The following is a 14434-nucleotide window of genomic DNA, read 5'->3' as shown; positions in this document are numbered from 1 at the left end:
CAAGGACACGATCACTCCCGATGAGCCACCAAAGGACACCACACCTGCCGACGATCCGCACGATCTGACAGCTGAGCCGGACGACACCGCCTGGGAGGACGCCCCGGAAGCCCTCCCGAAACAACCAGAGCAGAACGGCACAAACGGCGTGGAGCACATCTCAAACCACTCTGGCCCACAAACACCGACACACCCACCACCCCAACAAGCACCACAGCCAGCACCAATCCCCTTACCATCACCTTGCTTGACCGAAGCCCGTTCAGCTACCAGTCGATCTCCGGAGCACCATCGTCTCTCTCACCCTGGCTCGCCAGCAATAGCGGCCTACTCGCCTCCGGTGTACAATAAATACCCCAGCCCAGGCGTCTATCCTTATGGCCCATACGGCATGGGTATGAATGGTTCCAATCCCGACATGATACCGCCTGGAAGTTGTGCTCCTTCGTCCGGTAGCTTTGCTACCGCATTCCGTTCGCCCGTCATGGAGCATGCCCGTATGGGCTCTCCTTACGGTTATCATCATCAAAAGCGCATGTCGAGCGGCGGACAAAATTATTTCCCTGGTGCCATGGAACCTTCTCCGACGAACGGGCACCGGATGGAGAATGGAAACGGATTCCTTGACGACGGGAACGGGCATCACGAGCCCTTTAACCTCTTGAGCCGGATTGAAAAGGTCATGCCGGACCTCACCCGCTTGCTGCACAGCTACAAAGAAACGCAAAGCAAGCTCTCTGCCAAGGAGGCCGAGACTCGACAGCTGGAAGCCCAGCATGAACAAGCTCTCATGCACAAGGACTTCTACATCGAGGCTCTGCAGACACAGATGAAGAAGGCCGCGACCGAGAACGCCCAGGAAGTTTCCAAACTCAAGAATTCCATCAACGAACTTCGCATGGAAATCGGAAACCTTCAAGAGAAGAAGAAGGACGTCGAGGAGACCCTGGAAGCGTGCCAGAAGGAGAACGACCAGTTGTCGTTGGCAAAGGTCAAGCTGGAGAAGGAGATCGACAACTTGCATAACAAGATGCGCGATCTGCAGGAGGCGCATGAAAAGGCGATGGAGGAGCAGAAAGCGCACGAGAAGGCCGAGTTGCAGAACCAGAAGGAAGAGCTCACCAATCTTTTCGAGGAGATCCGGAGTGAGGATGAGAAGGCCGCCAACGAGAGGCTCGAAGCACGCGAGAAGGAGCTCCTCGATGAGCAGGAATCCCTGAAAGCTGCCTGGGCTCAGGAGAAGCAGCAGATGGAGGAAGAACACGCAACCGCCATGAGCAACAAGCAGAGTGAGCTTGACGCGAAGGTTGAAGAGCTCAACAATACGCAAGCCGAGCTGGAGAGAACGCGTGAGGAGCGTGACACCAAGATCAGCGAGTTGGAGTCCACGCAGAGTGAACTGGAATCCACGAAAGCTGAGCTCGAGGCGACCCGCGAGGAGCGTGACGCCAAGATCAGCGAATTGGAGGCCACGAAGAGTGAACTGGAGTCCACGAAAGCCGAGCTGGAGACAACTCGTGAGGAGCGTGACACCAAGATCAGCGAGTTGGAGGCCACGCAGAGCGAATTGGACTCTACGAAAGCAGAGCTGGAGACGACCCGCGAGGAGCGCGACACCAAGATCAGTGAATTGGACGCTACGAAGGCCGATCTGGAGACGAAGATCACGGAGCTGGAAGACAAGCAGAAGGAACTTGAGGATGCTCGCCAGAAGCACGCCGAGGAGGTGGAACAGCTGACGGAGTCTCACCGCAGCGAAATTGAAAGTCTGCAGGAGGCACACTCCAACGAAATCCAGGAGCTTCGGGACACTCACGCCAGCGAAATTAGCAGCCTGAAGGATTCGCACGAGGAGGAGCTGGCCACTACCAAGAAGGAGGCCGAGGACCGGGTGCAGGCTCTGACGGCCGACATTGAAGAGAAAGAGAAACAGTGGGCTGCCGACAAAGCCGACTATGAGAGACAGCTGAATGAGAAACAGGAAGAACTGGCGAGTCTGGAGAGGGAGAAGGAGGCATTGGAACAGGAGGACATTGCCAGAGAGAAGAAGCTTCAGAGTGCCATCGATGAGATGCGCCGAACGATTGACAACATGGAGAGCGACCGCGAGAAACTGCGGAGGACATTGCAGAGCCTCGGAGAGGCGACTGATCTCAAGAGTTCCAAGGGTGATGCATTCTTGTAAGTGATTGTGTCATCGAGAGCATTTGCGACACGTTTGTTCTCGGGCTATTGTCATTTCTGTCTTGTTTCCTTTTATTTTAATGTCTGCCTGACTCGAGTCTGTCCTTTTCCATTTCCTTTGTTTACGTGTCACGACCTTTCCTTGTTACTATTTCTTATGTGTTTATGCTTGACGACCTCTTGATGTTACGACTGGACATGACTTTGATGCTTTTGATGTCTTTGATGCTTTTGTTATGACTGCATGCGCGAATTTCTTTTTGTGTTGTTTTTAGAATGATTGCATTCATGTGGATAAGAAAACAAAGAAGAACCTTTTCTAATGCATCCTTTTCGGATATGCTACAGCCTGGATGCCTTCGGACAGCTCTCTCGTCTTATCGTCGACCTGTCCAAGGAGCACTTTTCCTACCTTCCTATCGACCCGCCCAAGGACATCCTGGAGAAGATCCCTCCTGAGATGCCCTCGTTCTTGGACAATACGCCGGCCTCACGCGAGCTGCGGTCCGCTTATATCCAGCATGTGATCTCGAAGACCCTGACGTACCGCATCTTCCAGCCGTTCCTCTTCACGCTGGGCAGACGGTACGACAAGGCAGATACCTTCTTCCAGGTGCTGTCGATGGACATCCGACGCAAGTCGGTGCGCCGGGAGGCATTCTGGAGACAGCAGACCCTCAAGGCTGCTTACACGACGTCGGACGCTAAGCAGTCCATTAATGTGGTGGCAGCCGTGATCGTGGATGAAATCGTCGACCACATCAAGCACTTTGCTGACCCCAAGCGTCTCGACGCTATCATCTCGGGAGTCCGCCGCATCGTCAAGCTGGCGGCCGAGACCTGGAGACATGCGCGTGTCGAGCGAGAACTGGTGCTGGCAACCATGCCTGCGCCAGAATCCGAAGGTGTTGCGAACGACGAGTGGGTCGAATACACGGGCGGAAGAAGAGTGGAAAGCAGCTCACAGCATGACCCGGCCCGTCATGTTCTCCTGCGCCTGTTCCCTCGCATCTACCGTGAAGCGGCCCACGAGGACTTTGCCGACGACAAGGAGAAGATGAACCCGTGCGTCTACTCGCCGGGAGTTGTTTTGTTCTCCGACTCGCCGTCGGTGCTGGCTCGTCGGGAGGAGCTTGCGCGGAGGGCGATGGAGGCGAATTAATTCAACATTGAGTGTTCTGCTAGCGAACACGAGATGAACAACTTTAACGACGTCACGAATTTCCTTTGCTGATTGCATTCATTGCATGATTGCGTGATAGCATGCTATGGATGATGCATTTTTCGGGTTTTCTTTTTCCTTTTTTTTTCCCTTTTATTTTCCTTTTCCATTTTACGTTCTACGCATTTCAAGCCAAGGCACGCTGTAATATTCAATTGATGTATCACCCTGAGATCAGCCTATGGCATTCATTCATCCGACCGCAGTCTCCTACGTTTTAATTTCCTTTTTCATTTCCTTTGCATGTATTTCCTTGTTTCTTTTCTTTTTCATTTCATTTCATTTCATTTCTTCTTCATGTTCATGTGCATTTACTCCACATTCAAGCATGATGATGAAGCATTCAAGCATTGCACGATGATGACGAACGGCATGAATTGCATTGCATCAGATGGCGATGGACATGACGGATTGGGTAAGTACAGTACAAGTACAAGTACAAGCATGGCTCGGGGCATGGGATAGACTGGCACGATATGACGATACGATATGATGGGACTCATCTCATCTAACTATTGTCACTCATTATATTTCCTTATTTCCTTAATTCGTTATGATTTGATTTTTCTTTTTTTTCTCTAATGATGATGCATGCTCTCTTGATGTCATGTTGTTTCCTGCTGTTGTTATTTTGGTTTACTATATATACTATATATGAAATGAAAAGTCAGTTTGACTGCACTGCTTGGAATCATAATCTACCGAGGTAGACGTCATCCGTCATTGCAATTTAGAATTGTGCCAGCCTTGCACGTAGCCATCCTCGTACGGAGTACTGTCAGAATAATCGACTCACACGAGTTCATACATACTCTGTCCGCATCCTCCATCTGCATCCTCCATCTGTGCCACTGCCATGACCAGACCAAGTCTCCGTGACAGACAGAGCACGACCACGGGGCTTACAGACAGACAGACGGACAGACAGACAGACAGACGAACATGGCACAAGAATAGAATGCAGAGCAGATGACTGCAGTGCAGTCGGACTTGATTTCCCCGCTTCGGAGAAGATTTCCGTAAGTCAATTGATTGATTGATTGACTGTATTACATACTACATGCGGACGGAGTACATACATGTATTTCGGAATTAATCACTGTCGACCAACCGACCGACTGAGTCAGTCGGTCAGTGGGTGGTTGTCTATATACTACTGACTTATATAAACACATAACGTAAATAGAGCAAGGCAATCAATCAACAGCGAACAATGAATGATCAGTCCAGTCAGTAAATAATAACAATACTCGGAATCTGTATGTATATGCGTATAGATTGACAAATAGGGGATATGTTCGACCTTCCTTTTCTTCTCTTTCCCCACATCCGCATACATATGCACATCCACATCAACATGCATAGATGCAAGCACCGATCAATCCAATCCAATCCCATCAAATAGATAAACACAATCATACATGTACAGTACAGTACATGCATAAACGAACTGCACGTACGTACCGTATGTACAATAACCTTGGCAAGACAATAAGCATCTATCTTATGATCAGATCAGATTGCTGCATTTCCTCTCAACCCCGGTTAATAAGTACTGAGTACTACATCATGTATCCAATCCAATTATTATTCTCGGTCTCGCTGCACATGTACATGTATGTGCATTTTTACCTTTGTACCTTTGTACCTATGTATGTATGTATGTATGTACCTACTATCTGCAATTATGTATGTTACATGCTGTTAGTATTAGTACTGTACGTAGGTAGATAGATAGGTAGGTAGGTATTTGCATACGAATGAAATAAAATGCATGAACTTCCCACCCCCTCATCTCGCCTCTTTTCCTTGGAGTTCGGATTTTTCCCCCTTCTCTTTCCCTTCCCTTCAGTCCAGATATCCAATCCTTCTTTGTTTTATGATTATTTGTTTTCCTTTTTTTTTAATTTTTTTTATTTTCACAATATACGAATCTGATTTCGCGATGGTTCTGATTTAAATCAAATTAGTCGATAAGAGTCTATTCGAAGTCCGACGAGACTATACATCTGGACAGACATCTCAATCGACAGGATACAGCAAAGAAAAGATGACAACTACAGCAGCGGTAGCAGGGTCAGAAATCAAGGCAGAGGAGGATCGATCCCTGCCTCCTCGACAATCGGAATCAGATGATAATGATAATAATAAGATACCCAACATCACAAGATCTCTTGCCTCCTTCGTCGCAGAGACAACACCTCGCCAGATCCCAGACCATGTGAAAGACTGGCTCAAATCGCTTCTGCTGGACTATGTCGGCGTGACTGCGTATGCTGCTGCGAGGGCGGAGTCGAGTGGGCCTTTCTTCGACGCTGTCCGGACCCTGTATCCGGGGGTCGAAGCTGTCAATGGCAATCGTTCTTGTACGGTGTTTGGGAGACGCTCCACGTGGCTACCGCAAGCTGCGGCCCTACTCAACGGCGCCTTTGCGCATTCCCTCGACTTTGACGACACGCACATGGGCGCCGTCGTCCATCCCGGCGTGACGGTCATCTCTGCCGCTTTGGCAGAAGGCGAGCTGCGTGCGGCGGACGGTGCCACGTTCCTCGCTGCCCTGGCCGTGGGGTACGAGGTCGTCTGTCGTCTGGGTCTGGGTCTGGGGACGGGCGGATTCGAGCGAGGTTTCCACAACACGTCGACGGCGGGGATCTTTGGAGCCATTGCAGCCATTTGCAAACTGCGAGGCTTGGATGCTGCAACCGTCGAAGGCGCCTTCGGCATTGGCGGGTCCAAGGCAGCGGGCTCGATGCAGTATCTCCAGAACGGGGAGTGGAACAAGCGACTGCACCCGGGGTTTGCAGCCCACGATGCGTTTCTGTGCGTGGCGTTGGCGCAGGCGGGTGTGTTGGGTGCTGAAAGGGCGATTGAGGGAGACCATGGCTTCCTACGTGCGTATACCAGTCGGGATATTAGCCGTCGTGATCTGGAGAGAATCGTCGACGGGCTGGGCTCGCAGTGGACGCTGATGGAGACGGCCATCAAGCCGTATCCAGCCTGTCGTTGCGCGCATTCTGGCATCGATCTGTCTGCTGCGTTGCGTCTGTCGCCGAAGAACCAGCTCCAGCTGCAGCACATCGAGTCTCTCCGCCTGGACCTCTCTCCCTCGTTCTACAACCTCGTCGGCGAACCGCTCCCCAACAAGATCCATCCCGCGAACATCGTCGACGCGCACTTCAGCGCCTACTACCACGTAGCTGTAGCCTGGCTGTACGGCGCACAGACCGGCTGGGCCGTATACGACCACCTGCAAGACGAGCGAGTCCACGCCCTGACGGAGCGGATCACCATCACGCAGGACAGTCCGGAGCTTACCACCCCGCTGCAAGCACGTCTGACGGTGCGGTACGTCGACGGGTCAGAGGAGAGCAAATTCCAGGAGGCGCCGCTGGGGGAGCCGTCCTTGAATCCGATTCCGGCGGGCGTCATCGAGAACAAGTTCCATTCTCTGGTCGATCCGGTTTTTGGTGAGGATAGGGCGAGACGTATAAAGGAGGTTGTTGAAGGACTTTCTTCCGAAGAGGGTAGTACAGCGGTAACTGTGAAGGATTTGATGGGTTTGGTTCGTAGTTCGCTGTAAGCGACTCAATAGCCTTGCTGGTACGTGTCAAGATCAGATGATGGATTGAATTAAAGTGTTTCCTTTCTGTCTGTTAGGTGAGCTGCACATGATGAATTAAAGTATGAGTATTAAAGTATCCGTCCAGATGGTATCAATCTGTCTTCTCCTCGTTAGCAAAGTGCATGTAGGAAGCAATCCTCAATACAAGATTCTACCTATCCAACAGTCAACTGCATTTTATCTCAGTACATCACTCATGCAGTCTCGAGGTTAGAGCTCAAACCACCGATAAATGTATAATCATGACTCAAATCGATGTTGTTGTAGTAATCAATCAATCATCAACCAAGACTCTGTTTATCTTTCTAGAAATAACAATACGTGTGCTACGTGTGCTACTACCCACCTGGTAGGTAGTATACATGTAGGTATGTAGGTAGATAATAATGTGGGGTACAGCGAGGAGAAAACTGTGCTCGCATAAAGAGTACACTTTCTTAAAGAAAGAGTACACTAGTCCTTCCCCACGCTCACAGGGCACTTACATATTAACTGTCAAATTAACTCCTAGTCAGAACGTACTGTACAACCTCGCATCGTTATCCCTGTCAAGTTGGATCCTGTAGATAACCTAGTAATAATTAGTGAGAAACTTAGCATTAAATCGGTCAGGTCAAGCTCGGCTCAGCAGCCGAAAGAAGGGAGTAAAGGAGGGAATAATTACGGAGTATAAATTAGCGCTGATAACGCACTCCTCTCTCTCTCTTCCCCTTTTTTTTCCCTCTCCCAGCATTCATACTAGGTTAAAAAATACAAAGTAATAATAATTTATTTCATCGCATTTTCCAACTCTAGAATTTACTGTCCTTATATCTATGACTCTTTACATGTATGTACTGGTAGAATCCCATCGGTAATAACTTTCCTCTTTCGGAAATAAACTAAAATAGCCCTGGTCCAATAGCCGGGCATTTACCGTATACAGTAAATAATACCTACATACCTAGTGACCTAGTCATTATTCAATGAGCAGCTAATTAATTAAATCAATTAATATCAATCGAATTAATTATTGGGGGCCGTACTGTTGACTAAGGCCTGGCACTTGCTGTACGGACCTACACTCTAGGGTAGGAGTGCGGGAAAAAAAATCTGACAGTGGTGTCTGGACGGTCGCTTTTCCGGGCTGGGCCCGAAGAAGTCGTGTACTCCGTAAGATACGAGAAGGAGCTAATTATCTCTCTTATCTCTATTGAATTCACGCGCGTTTCGCATGCCGGGTTGATTCTGTCTGGTTATGCTGTTTTCTTTTTCTGTTAATTAATGGTCTAATATTAACTGCATTAACTCCTCTCTGTACGGAGTACAGACAGATTGAGTATATCAAATACCGTGTCGTACCGAACCGTTCCTACTTTGATTTTTTTTTTTGCATATGACTATTTTTATAACGTTTCTGTCCTGTTTTATCCGCATCATGGATTCAGTACCTGGGGAAAAGACTTCATCCATCAGGCTCTGGAACCTGCTCTCCCATGATGGAAATGTTGAGTCCGTCTCCTCGAGAAGAGAGGGCACGGCCCGTGATAAGCAGGACATGCGGAGAATTGGGAGGGAGCAGGAATTGAACGTGCGCGTCGTTTTTCTTATTTGCGTTTACACCTGCTTATCCCTGTCAAGGTCAACTCCCGATTCACCGTCCCACTAAACGCACTCTGCACCAGCCTGGTCATAGTTAGCCTCCTGTCACTCATCAACATCGGTTCGTCCGTCGCCTTCAACGCGATCATGTCCCTGGGCCTCGCCTCTCTGCTGTCGTCCTACATCGTCTCCATCTCCTGCATCCGCCTGAAGCGCTGGCGCGGGGAGCCCTTTCCCCCGACGCGCTGGAGCGTGGGACCGCAATGGTCGCCCATCGTCGAGACGGTCGCGATCCTGTTTCTCGTCATCGTCTGGGTCTTCTGCTTCTTCCCGCTGACGAGGGAGGTCACGCTGCAGACGATGAACTGGATGGTCGTCATCTTTGGTGGAGTCGTTGTTCTCTCGTTGTCATACTATTTTCTGCATGCCAGGAAGGTCTACACTGGGCCGGTAACGCGGGTGAGAGTGCTGGATTGACTCGAATCAAAGAACTTGTTGAGCACGTGTTCTTGCATCAGGTGACCTGCCAGTACCAGAAGTATGTAGCAATCATAAGTGCTCAATTGCCTTGACAGCACTGGATTTCGCGCAATATGTCATTTTGCTATCAGTGGACACAACAAGTAGCTCTTTTCATTTTCCCTGACGTAGAAGTCATTTACTAGGTCCAGTACATAGATTGTATCAACGTGAGGTCCAGACCGGCATGGATGTGCACAGCCTCAGTCCATATACTAGCCCGAGTTAGCCTTGCGCCACACCTGACATCGAGCATCGAGGGAACAAAAAAGAGACCAGAAAAGAAAGGATCAACTACAGTAGACTGGCGCTGGATCTGTCTGTCTACACACCCATGCTGTTGATGCTGCGCCCCGCCTAAAGTCCAAGAGGATGCTATCGACTGCCAAGGCGCTTTTATCAGCCGCAGCAGGCGCATCGCCCATCGACTCGACGGGCCAATCACGTGCGGACAATCAGCGGACTGCCCGCTGCGGGGGATTGCTGAACCGCCGCTAACTGTCCGGGCGGCTCTCCAGGCGCTTTCCACTAAATAAATGTGTTAGGATAAATGCAGCCAGAAGACGGCCTGTCCGACACTCGACATGTGGCGGTGGACTCGATGCGCTCAGCCTCTCTCCTGATTGACGGGCCTGGCCTCTTCTTCAGCGCGTCGCCCGCCGTGGTAGCTCTTCTCTCCTCTTTCTCCCTTGTGCGCTGCTCACGACGTTGTCGCCTCTGGTTTGCGTTGCAATTTATATACCCCCACACGGCCAGAATTCCCGTCGTTTCTCTGTCTTTTAATTCATCTGTGCCTGCCCGTCTCAAGCTGTATCCCTATCTTATCCACCCCGCCCCCACGAGATGGCAGTGCAGCAATCCTGACGCTTCTTCCATTCTGCCTGTCAGGGTGTCTATCTATGCCTTGCGGACGGCCCATGTGATCGACTATTCGGGGCATTCTACTAACATCTGGGCTGACTCTCATCATCAATCATGTCGACAATCCCCTCTACCAGTTCCTCCCAGAACCACTTGTCCGCCTTCAAGGATCAAGCCATTGATGATCCCTATCTCTCCGCTCCATCAGACCTAGAAGACTTCGGCATTTCGCCCGTCTCGCCCGTCTCGGCTGGCAACCGCGTGACGGGGGAATACCAGCTAGATGCGTCCAACGACTTCGATTTTTCGGTTTGCTCCGATCCAGCCATCCTCAGCAGCGTCCATACGTCCCAGGGCGACGATCTCCTGTCTTTTGATGGATTAGACGCTCAGTTGGCTTCTGGGTCGGGTGACAGCCTTGAACAGGGCACCACAACGCTACAAAAGGACGCGATCCATATCCAAAATCATTCTTTTCCCAGTAGTGCTGAGATGTGCTCCCAACTGCTCAGTCCAGATCTCACCAACAACCCTAGCCCTGCTTCAGACGTCGCCAACACCGGACAGGACAGCATGTGCCGCGGGAAACAACCGTCGAGACTTGCCATCCCCGAACATCGCCCCAGTATGGCGTCCCTCCCGACGAGTTCTGGCGCCGACAATCTGAATATAAACCCTACCCCGGTGTCGGTTCACTCCACCAGCCCCGTGGTGAAAGTCTCGAGCTATTCTCGTGGGGATTCACCCACGAGAGAAGACGAGCCCGCAAGACGTCGAAACAGTCATTCATCCAACCACTTGTCTCCCAGTCGTGGATCCGATGATGCTGATGAATTTGACGATGGCGACAACAATGCGAACCATGCGATCCCAGAAGTCTCGACCTTGCGGTCGGAAGACGGGTCCTGGATTCCCAATCCGATCACTGGCCAAGCGGGCATCGACCCCTCCTCCCGGGGGGACATCTATGTCCCAAGTCCAAACGAAATGCAGGAGGAGCGCCGGCTCGCAGAGAAGAAGGCAGATATTGAAATCTGGTTTGCCTCCGTCAGCGCGGCGACCAGCCGCGGCAGAGACGAAATGGCCCCGTCCGACACTCTGCGGGTAAGACCGACCAGGCGTCGGGCAAGAAGTGCGGGGGACACATCCCGACAAGACTACTTCAGTTTCGACAAGCGAGGCGGCTTTTACTATGATGATTCCAATATCCCCGGCCCGGGTGTCCTCGTAGACGAGGCCAGCGAGGAGAGCGATTCGGAAAGTGAGCCCGAGTCCACCGACTCGCGTCCAGAATCCCCAGTCGCAAGTGTTCATGACCGGATGGAATCGACGAAGGAGGCATCTCCCCCCGTGGACTCGGGAGACGCCCCAGAGGATGAAGAGCCACTGCCCAGGCAGTTCATTCGGCCGTATCCGTGGCAGGATCATCCACGTTTCCCTGACCCCATCGAAACCAGGATGCAACCCGCAACGTCGCGAGAAGCTATTGCGCGATTCTTGAAACAGGCCAAGAATGTCGAAACTGCATCTCATTCTGCGACTTGGGGAACGAAAATGATGAATGACTCCGAGGTTAACAGTCTCCTGGAATCGGACACCTTCTTCAAAAGCCTGTCCATCAGCAAGAACAAGAAGCTAGAGGTACGAAACAGTCTGTTCAAACTCTTGCCAAAGAGAAGCAGCAGCAACTTGAAACGGAAGATGTCCCAGTCAAGCCAGCGGCAGTCGAGCTTTGAATCCGACAGCCACGATGTCCAAGACAACAAAAGTGAATCTTCAACAAAACCGAAACCCCAGCGCAAGCTGAGTTTTGGTCGACCCAAATCTCCCTCCCTCGGAACGGGAAGTGTCGTGGCAGCTGCAATTGCAGGGCAAGTGGCGGCCAGCATCGGTGGCCTACAAGCGACATCTCCCACTGCGGGCGTAGCTTCTCTCAGTCCTTCTTCTTTCACCCGGCGCGTTCGTGGGCGAAGCAAGAGCGACATTTCATCGAGCTTGAAACTCCGATTGATGGACCTCACGACCAGGGGCGGCGAACACACGGCTGAGAAGACGACATCGCCTCTATTGAAGCCTCCATCCACTGTCGATAGGCCACAACAGCAACACGAAGGTGCGGACGAGGCCCATGACGATGCGGAGGACGACGATGAGTTGATGGTGGATGAAAAGGGCGTGGTGATGGACTTTCCGCTCCCGTCCCAGCCCATCATCCCCACGTACGAGGGCTTTAAAGCGCAGATTAGCCAGCTAAATCCACGGATTGCACCGGCCCTACTCCATCGCTTCGCTCAGGAACAAGTACGGCGATACAAGAAGCTGGTCCAGGACAAGGACAAGCATGCCCAGGCGGTCAGCCAAGGTACCTGTGCAGCAGGCAAGCGATGCTTCGATTCCGGCGGCCAGGCTGAGTTGCTACCTCCTCGACCCAGCACACGGGATCCCAGTTCGACATACTGTCAGTTCCAGGTCCCGGGCCATGAGATCAGTGACGATGAACCCAATTCCGCCGTCGACGGCACCGTATTGCCAGCGATCTTCCCACCAGGCATTCCATTGCCGCCTGTGGAGCGGTTGCCTGCCGAATTCGAGTGTCCTCTGTGTTTCAAGATCAAGAGATTCCAGAAACCATCAGATTGGACGAAACATGTCCACGAAGACGTTCAGCCATTCACGTGCACGTTCCCCGACTGCACCGAGCCGAAGTCCTTCAAGCGGAAAGCCGACTGGGTGCGGCACGAGAATGAACGCCATCGACAGCTGGAGTGGTGGACTTGTAACATGCCGGACTGCACCCACAAGTGCTTTCGCAAGGACAACTTTGTCCAGCATCTCGTCCGCGAACACAAGAAGCCGGAACCCAAGGTCAAGAAAGCGAGGTCGCCAGTATCGGCAGACCCGGCAGAGAACCAGCACTATGAGCAGGAAATTGAACAGCTGTGGAGGCAGGTGGATGCGTGTCACCACGTTACCACCAAGCAGCCTCAAACCGAACCATGTCGGTTCTGCGGGAATATCTGCAACAATTGGAAGAAACTGACAGTCCACTTGGCTCGGCACATGGAGCAGATTTCGCTGCCTATTCTCAGATTAGTTGAGGAAATTCGCCCGAGCAAGTCCACCGCCTCCGAGGGATCTCGTCCCCAGAACATGCTATCACCCATCAGCCCGGCTACCCGATCCCACGTCGCGTCCGACGCGTCAGCAGGCGTCAAGGTCGAGCAAACAGTGAATGCGAACGCTGTTCCCGAACTTTACTACTCGGAGAATTCCGGTCGAAATTCAGGCCTGGACGCTTCTCCGTTGCCCAGCCAGAGCGGCCTATCTCCCGGGGCACCTGCTCACTATCCCGAAGCAGACTCGGCGATGAGCAGGGCCTGTTTCCTGAATCCTCATCCGTATCCGCCTGTCCATCGCAACTCTGTGTCGTATCCTCCTCCGTACAACGCCATGCCTCCTCGACAGGCTGCCTCGGCCGCAGACAATCAGTTCGCGGCGTCCAACCTGGCGTCGAATCCCTTTGGATTGACGGTCTCTACGCTGGGAGCCAACGCGATCTACGACCCACAACAGGAACTGTATGCATCGCCCACGACTGAGAATATGTATCTTTACCAAGACGGGGCCGTGGCGACGATGCCTTACGACGGGTCTGGAGGCATGGACTATCAGGCCACGGCACCCGCACAGGGAGACGCCTTGTCTTCTTCAGCCGCCTACATGCCACACCCTCAATCATCCGCCTATCAGTTCCAGTAGCCTCGTTGTTTACGTTAATGCTGAGATACCCCGATACACGATACCCATATACCCATATACCCCATATACCTCACGTACCCCCATATGATGATTTGACTTTTTTTTATTTTCTGGTTTGGGAGTTTTGGACATGGATGTTTGGTTGTGATGATCGCATAATGGCTGGTTTTTGTTTGTTTGTTTGTTTGTTTGTTTGTTTGTTTGTTTTTTCTATAAGATCGACGACAATAAATATCAATAGTTATTGCAAGATGGCAATTGTGAAATCATACTATTTTAACTGGCAACTGCGGTCGTGACTCGTAAGGCAGGCGCACCTACTTTATCAGTTCGCCCAGAGGCGATGACGTATCGTGCCGCCTTCCGATTGGCTGCCTGCATGGGCGATTCGCTCCTTCCCGCAGCTGAAGTTGTGAACACGTGCTCCGGACCGCCGATTGGCCGCCCACTGTGCCCCGCGAGATCTGATTGGCTGGGAATGCCATCTCGCGCTAGTTCAGGGCAAAAGGGTGAATTTGCCCGGGTGCCGGCGGGGCGTGCATGTGCAGGAGCGTGGATAATGGATCAGGCACCTTGCCAGTTGTGGAACGGACCGTCAGCTTCGAGAATGCATCGTATCTGGGACGGAGAAGATATCCCTCGCTCGTATGCAGTGCAAGTACATAATGAGAGCCAACGGACGGTGT

The 14434-nt window shown here is 51.7% G+C and overlaps 3 protein-coding genes across 3 annotated transcripts; all 3 read left to right on the top strand.

Annotated features, from left to right (window-relative positions):
• On the top strand, window positions 1-3346 carry T310_7659 (uncharacterized protein; the record flags this gene model as incomplete). The annotated part of the gene is made up of 2 exons (XM_013469554.1): window positions 1-2181; window positions 2533-3346. Coding segments are annotated over 2 exons (2995 nt in total), but the record flags the coding sequence as incomplete, so codon positions are not given.
• A 1629-nt stretch (window positions 3347-4975) lies between these two features.
• Window positions 4976-7676, top strand: T310_7658 (uncharacterized protein; the record flags this gene model as incomplete). The annotated part of the gene is made up of 7 exons (XM_013469553.1): window positions 4976-5022; window positions 5115-5124; window positions 5424-6982; window positions 7157-7237; window positions 7296-7396; window positions 7428-7546; window positions 7641-7676. The coding sequence occupies 7 exons, from the start codon at window positions 4976-4978 to the stop codon at window positions 7674-7676; spliced, it is 1953 nt and encodes a 650-aa protein (XP_013325007.1).
• A 2427-nt stretch (window positions 7677-10103) lies between these two features.
• Window positions 10104-13748, top strand: T310_7657 (uncharacterized protein; the record flags this gene model as incomplete). The annotated part of the gene is made up of 2 exons (XM_013469552.1): window positions 10104-11630; window positions 11664-13748. The coding sequence occupies 2 exons, from the start codon at window positions 10104-10106 to the stop codon at window positions 13746-13748; spliced, it is 3612 nt and encodes a 1203-aa protein (XP_013325006.1).
• Window positions 13749-14434: the final 686 nt, after the last annotated feature.

This window comes from Rasamsonia emersonii (genome assembly GCF_000968595.1).
Source record: "Rasamsonia emersonii CBS 393.64 chromosome Unknown ctg1118621760573, whole genome shotgun sequence".
Taxonomy (NCBI): domain Eukaryota; kingdom Fungi; phylum Ascomycota; class Eurotiomycetes; order Eurotiales; family Trichocomaceae; genus Rasamsonia; species Rasamsonia emersonii.
This window is presented reverse-complemented; position numbering and strand designations above follow the sequence as displayed.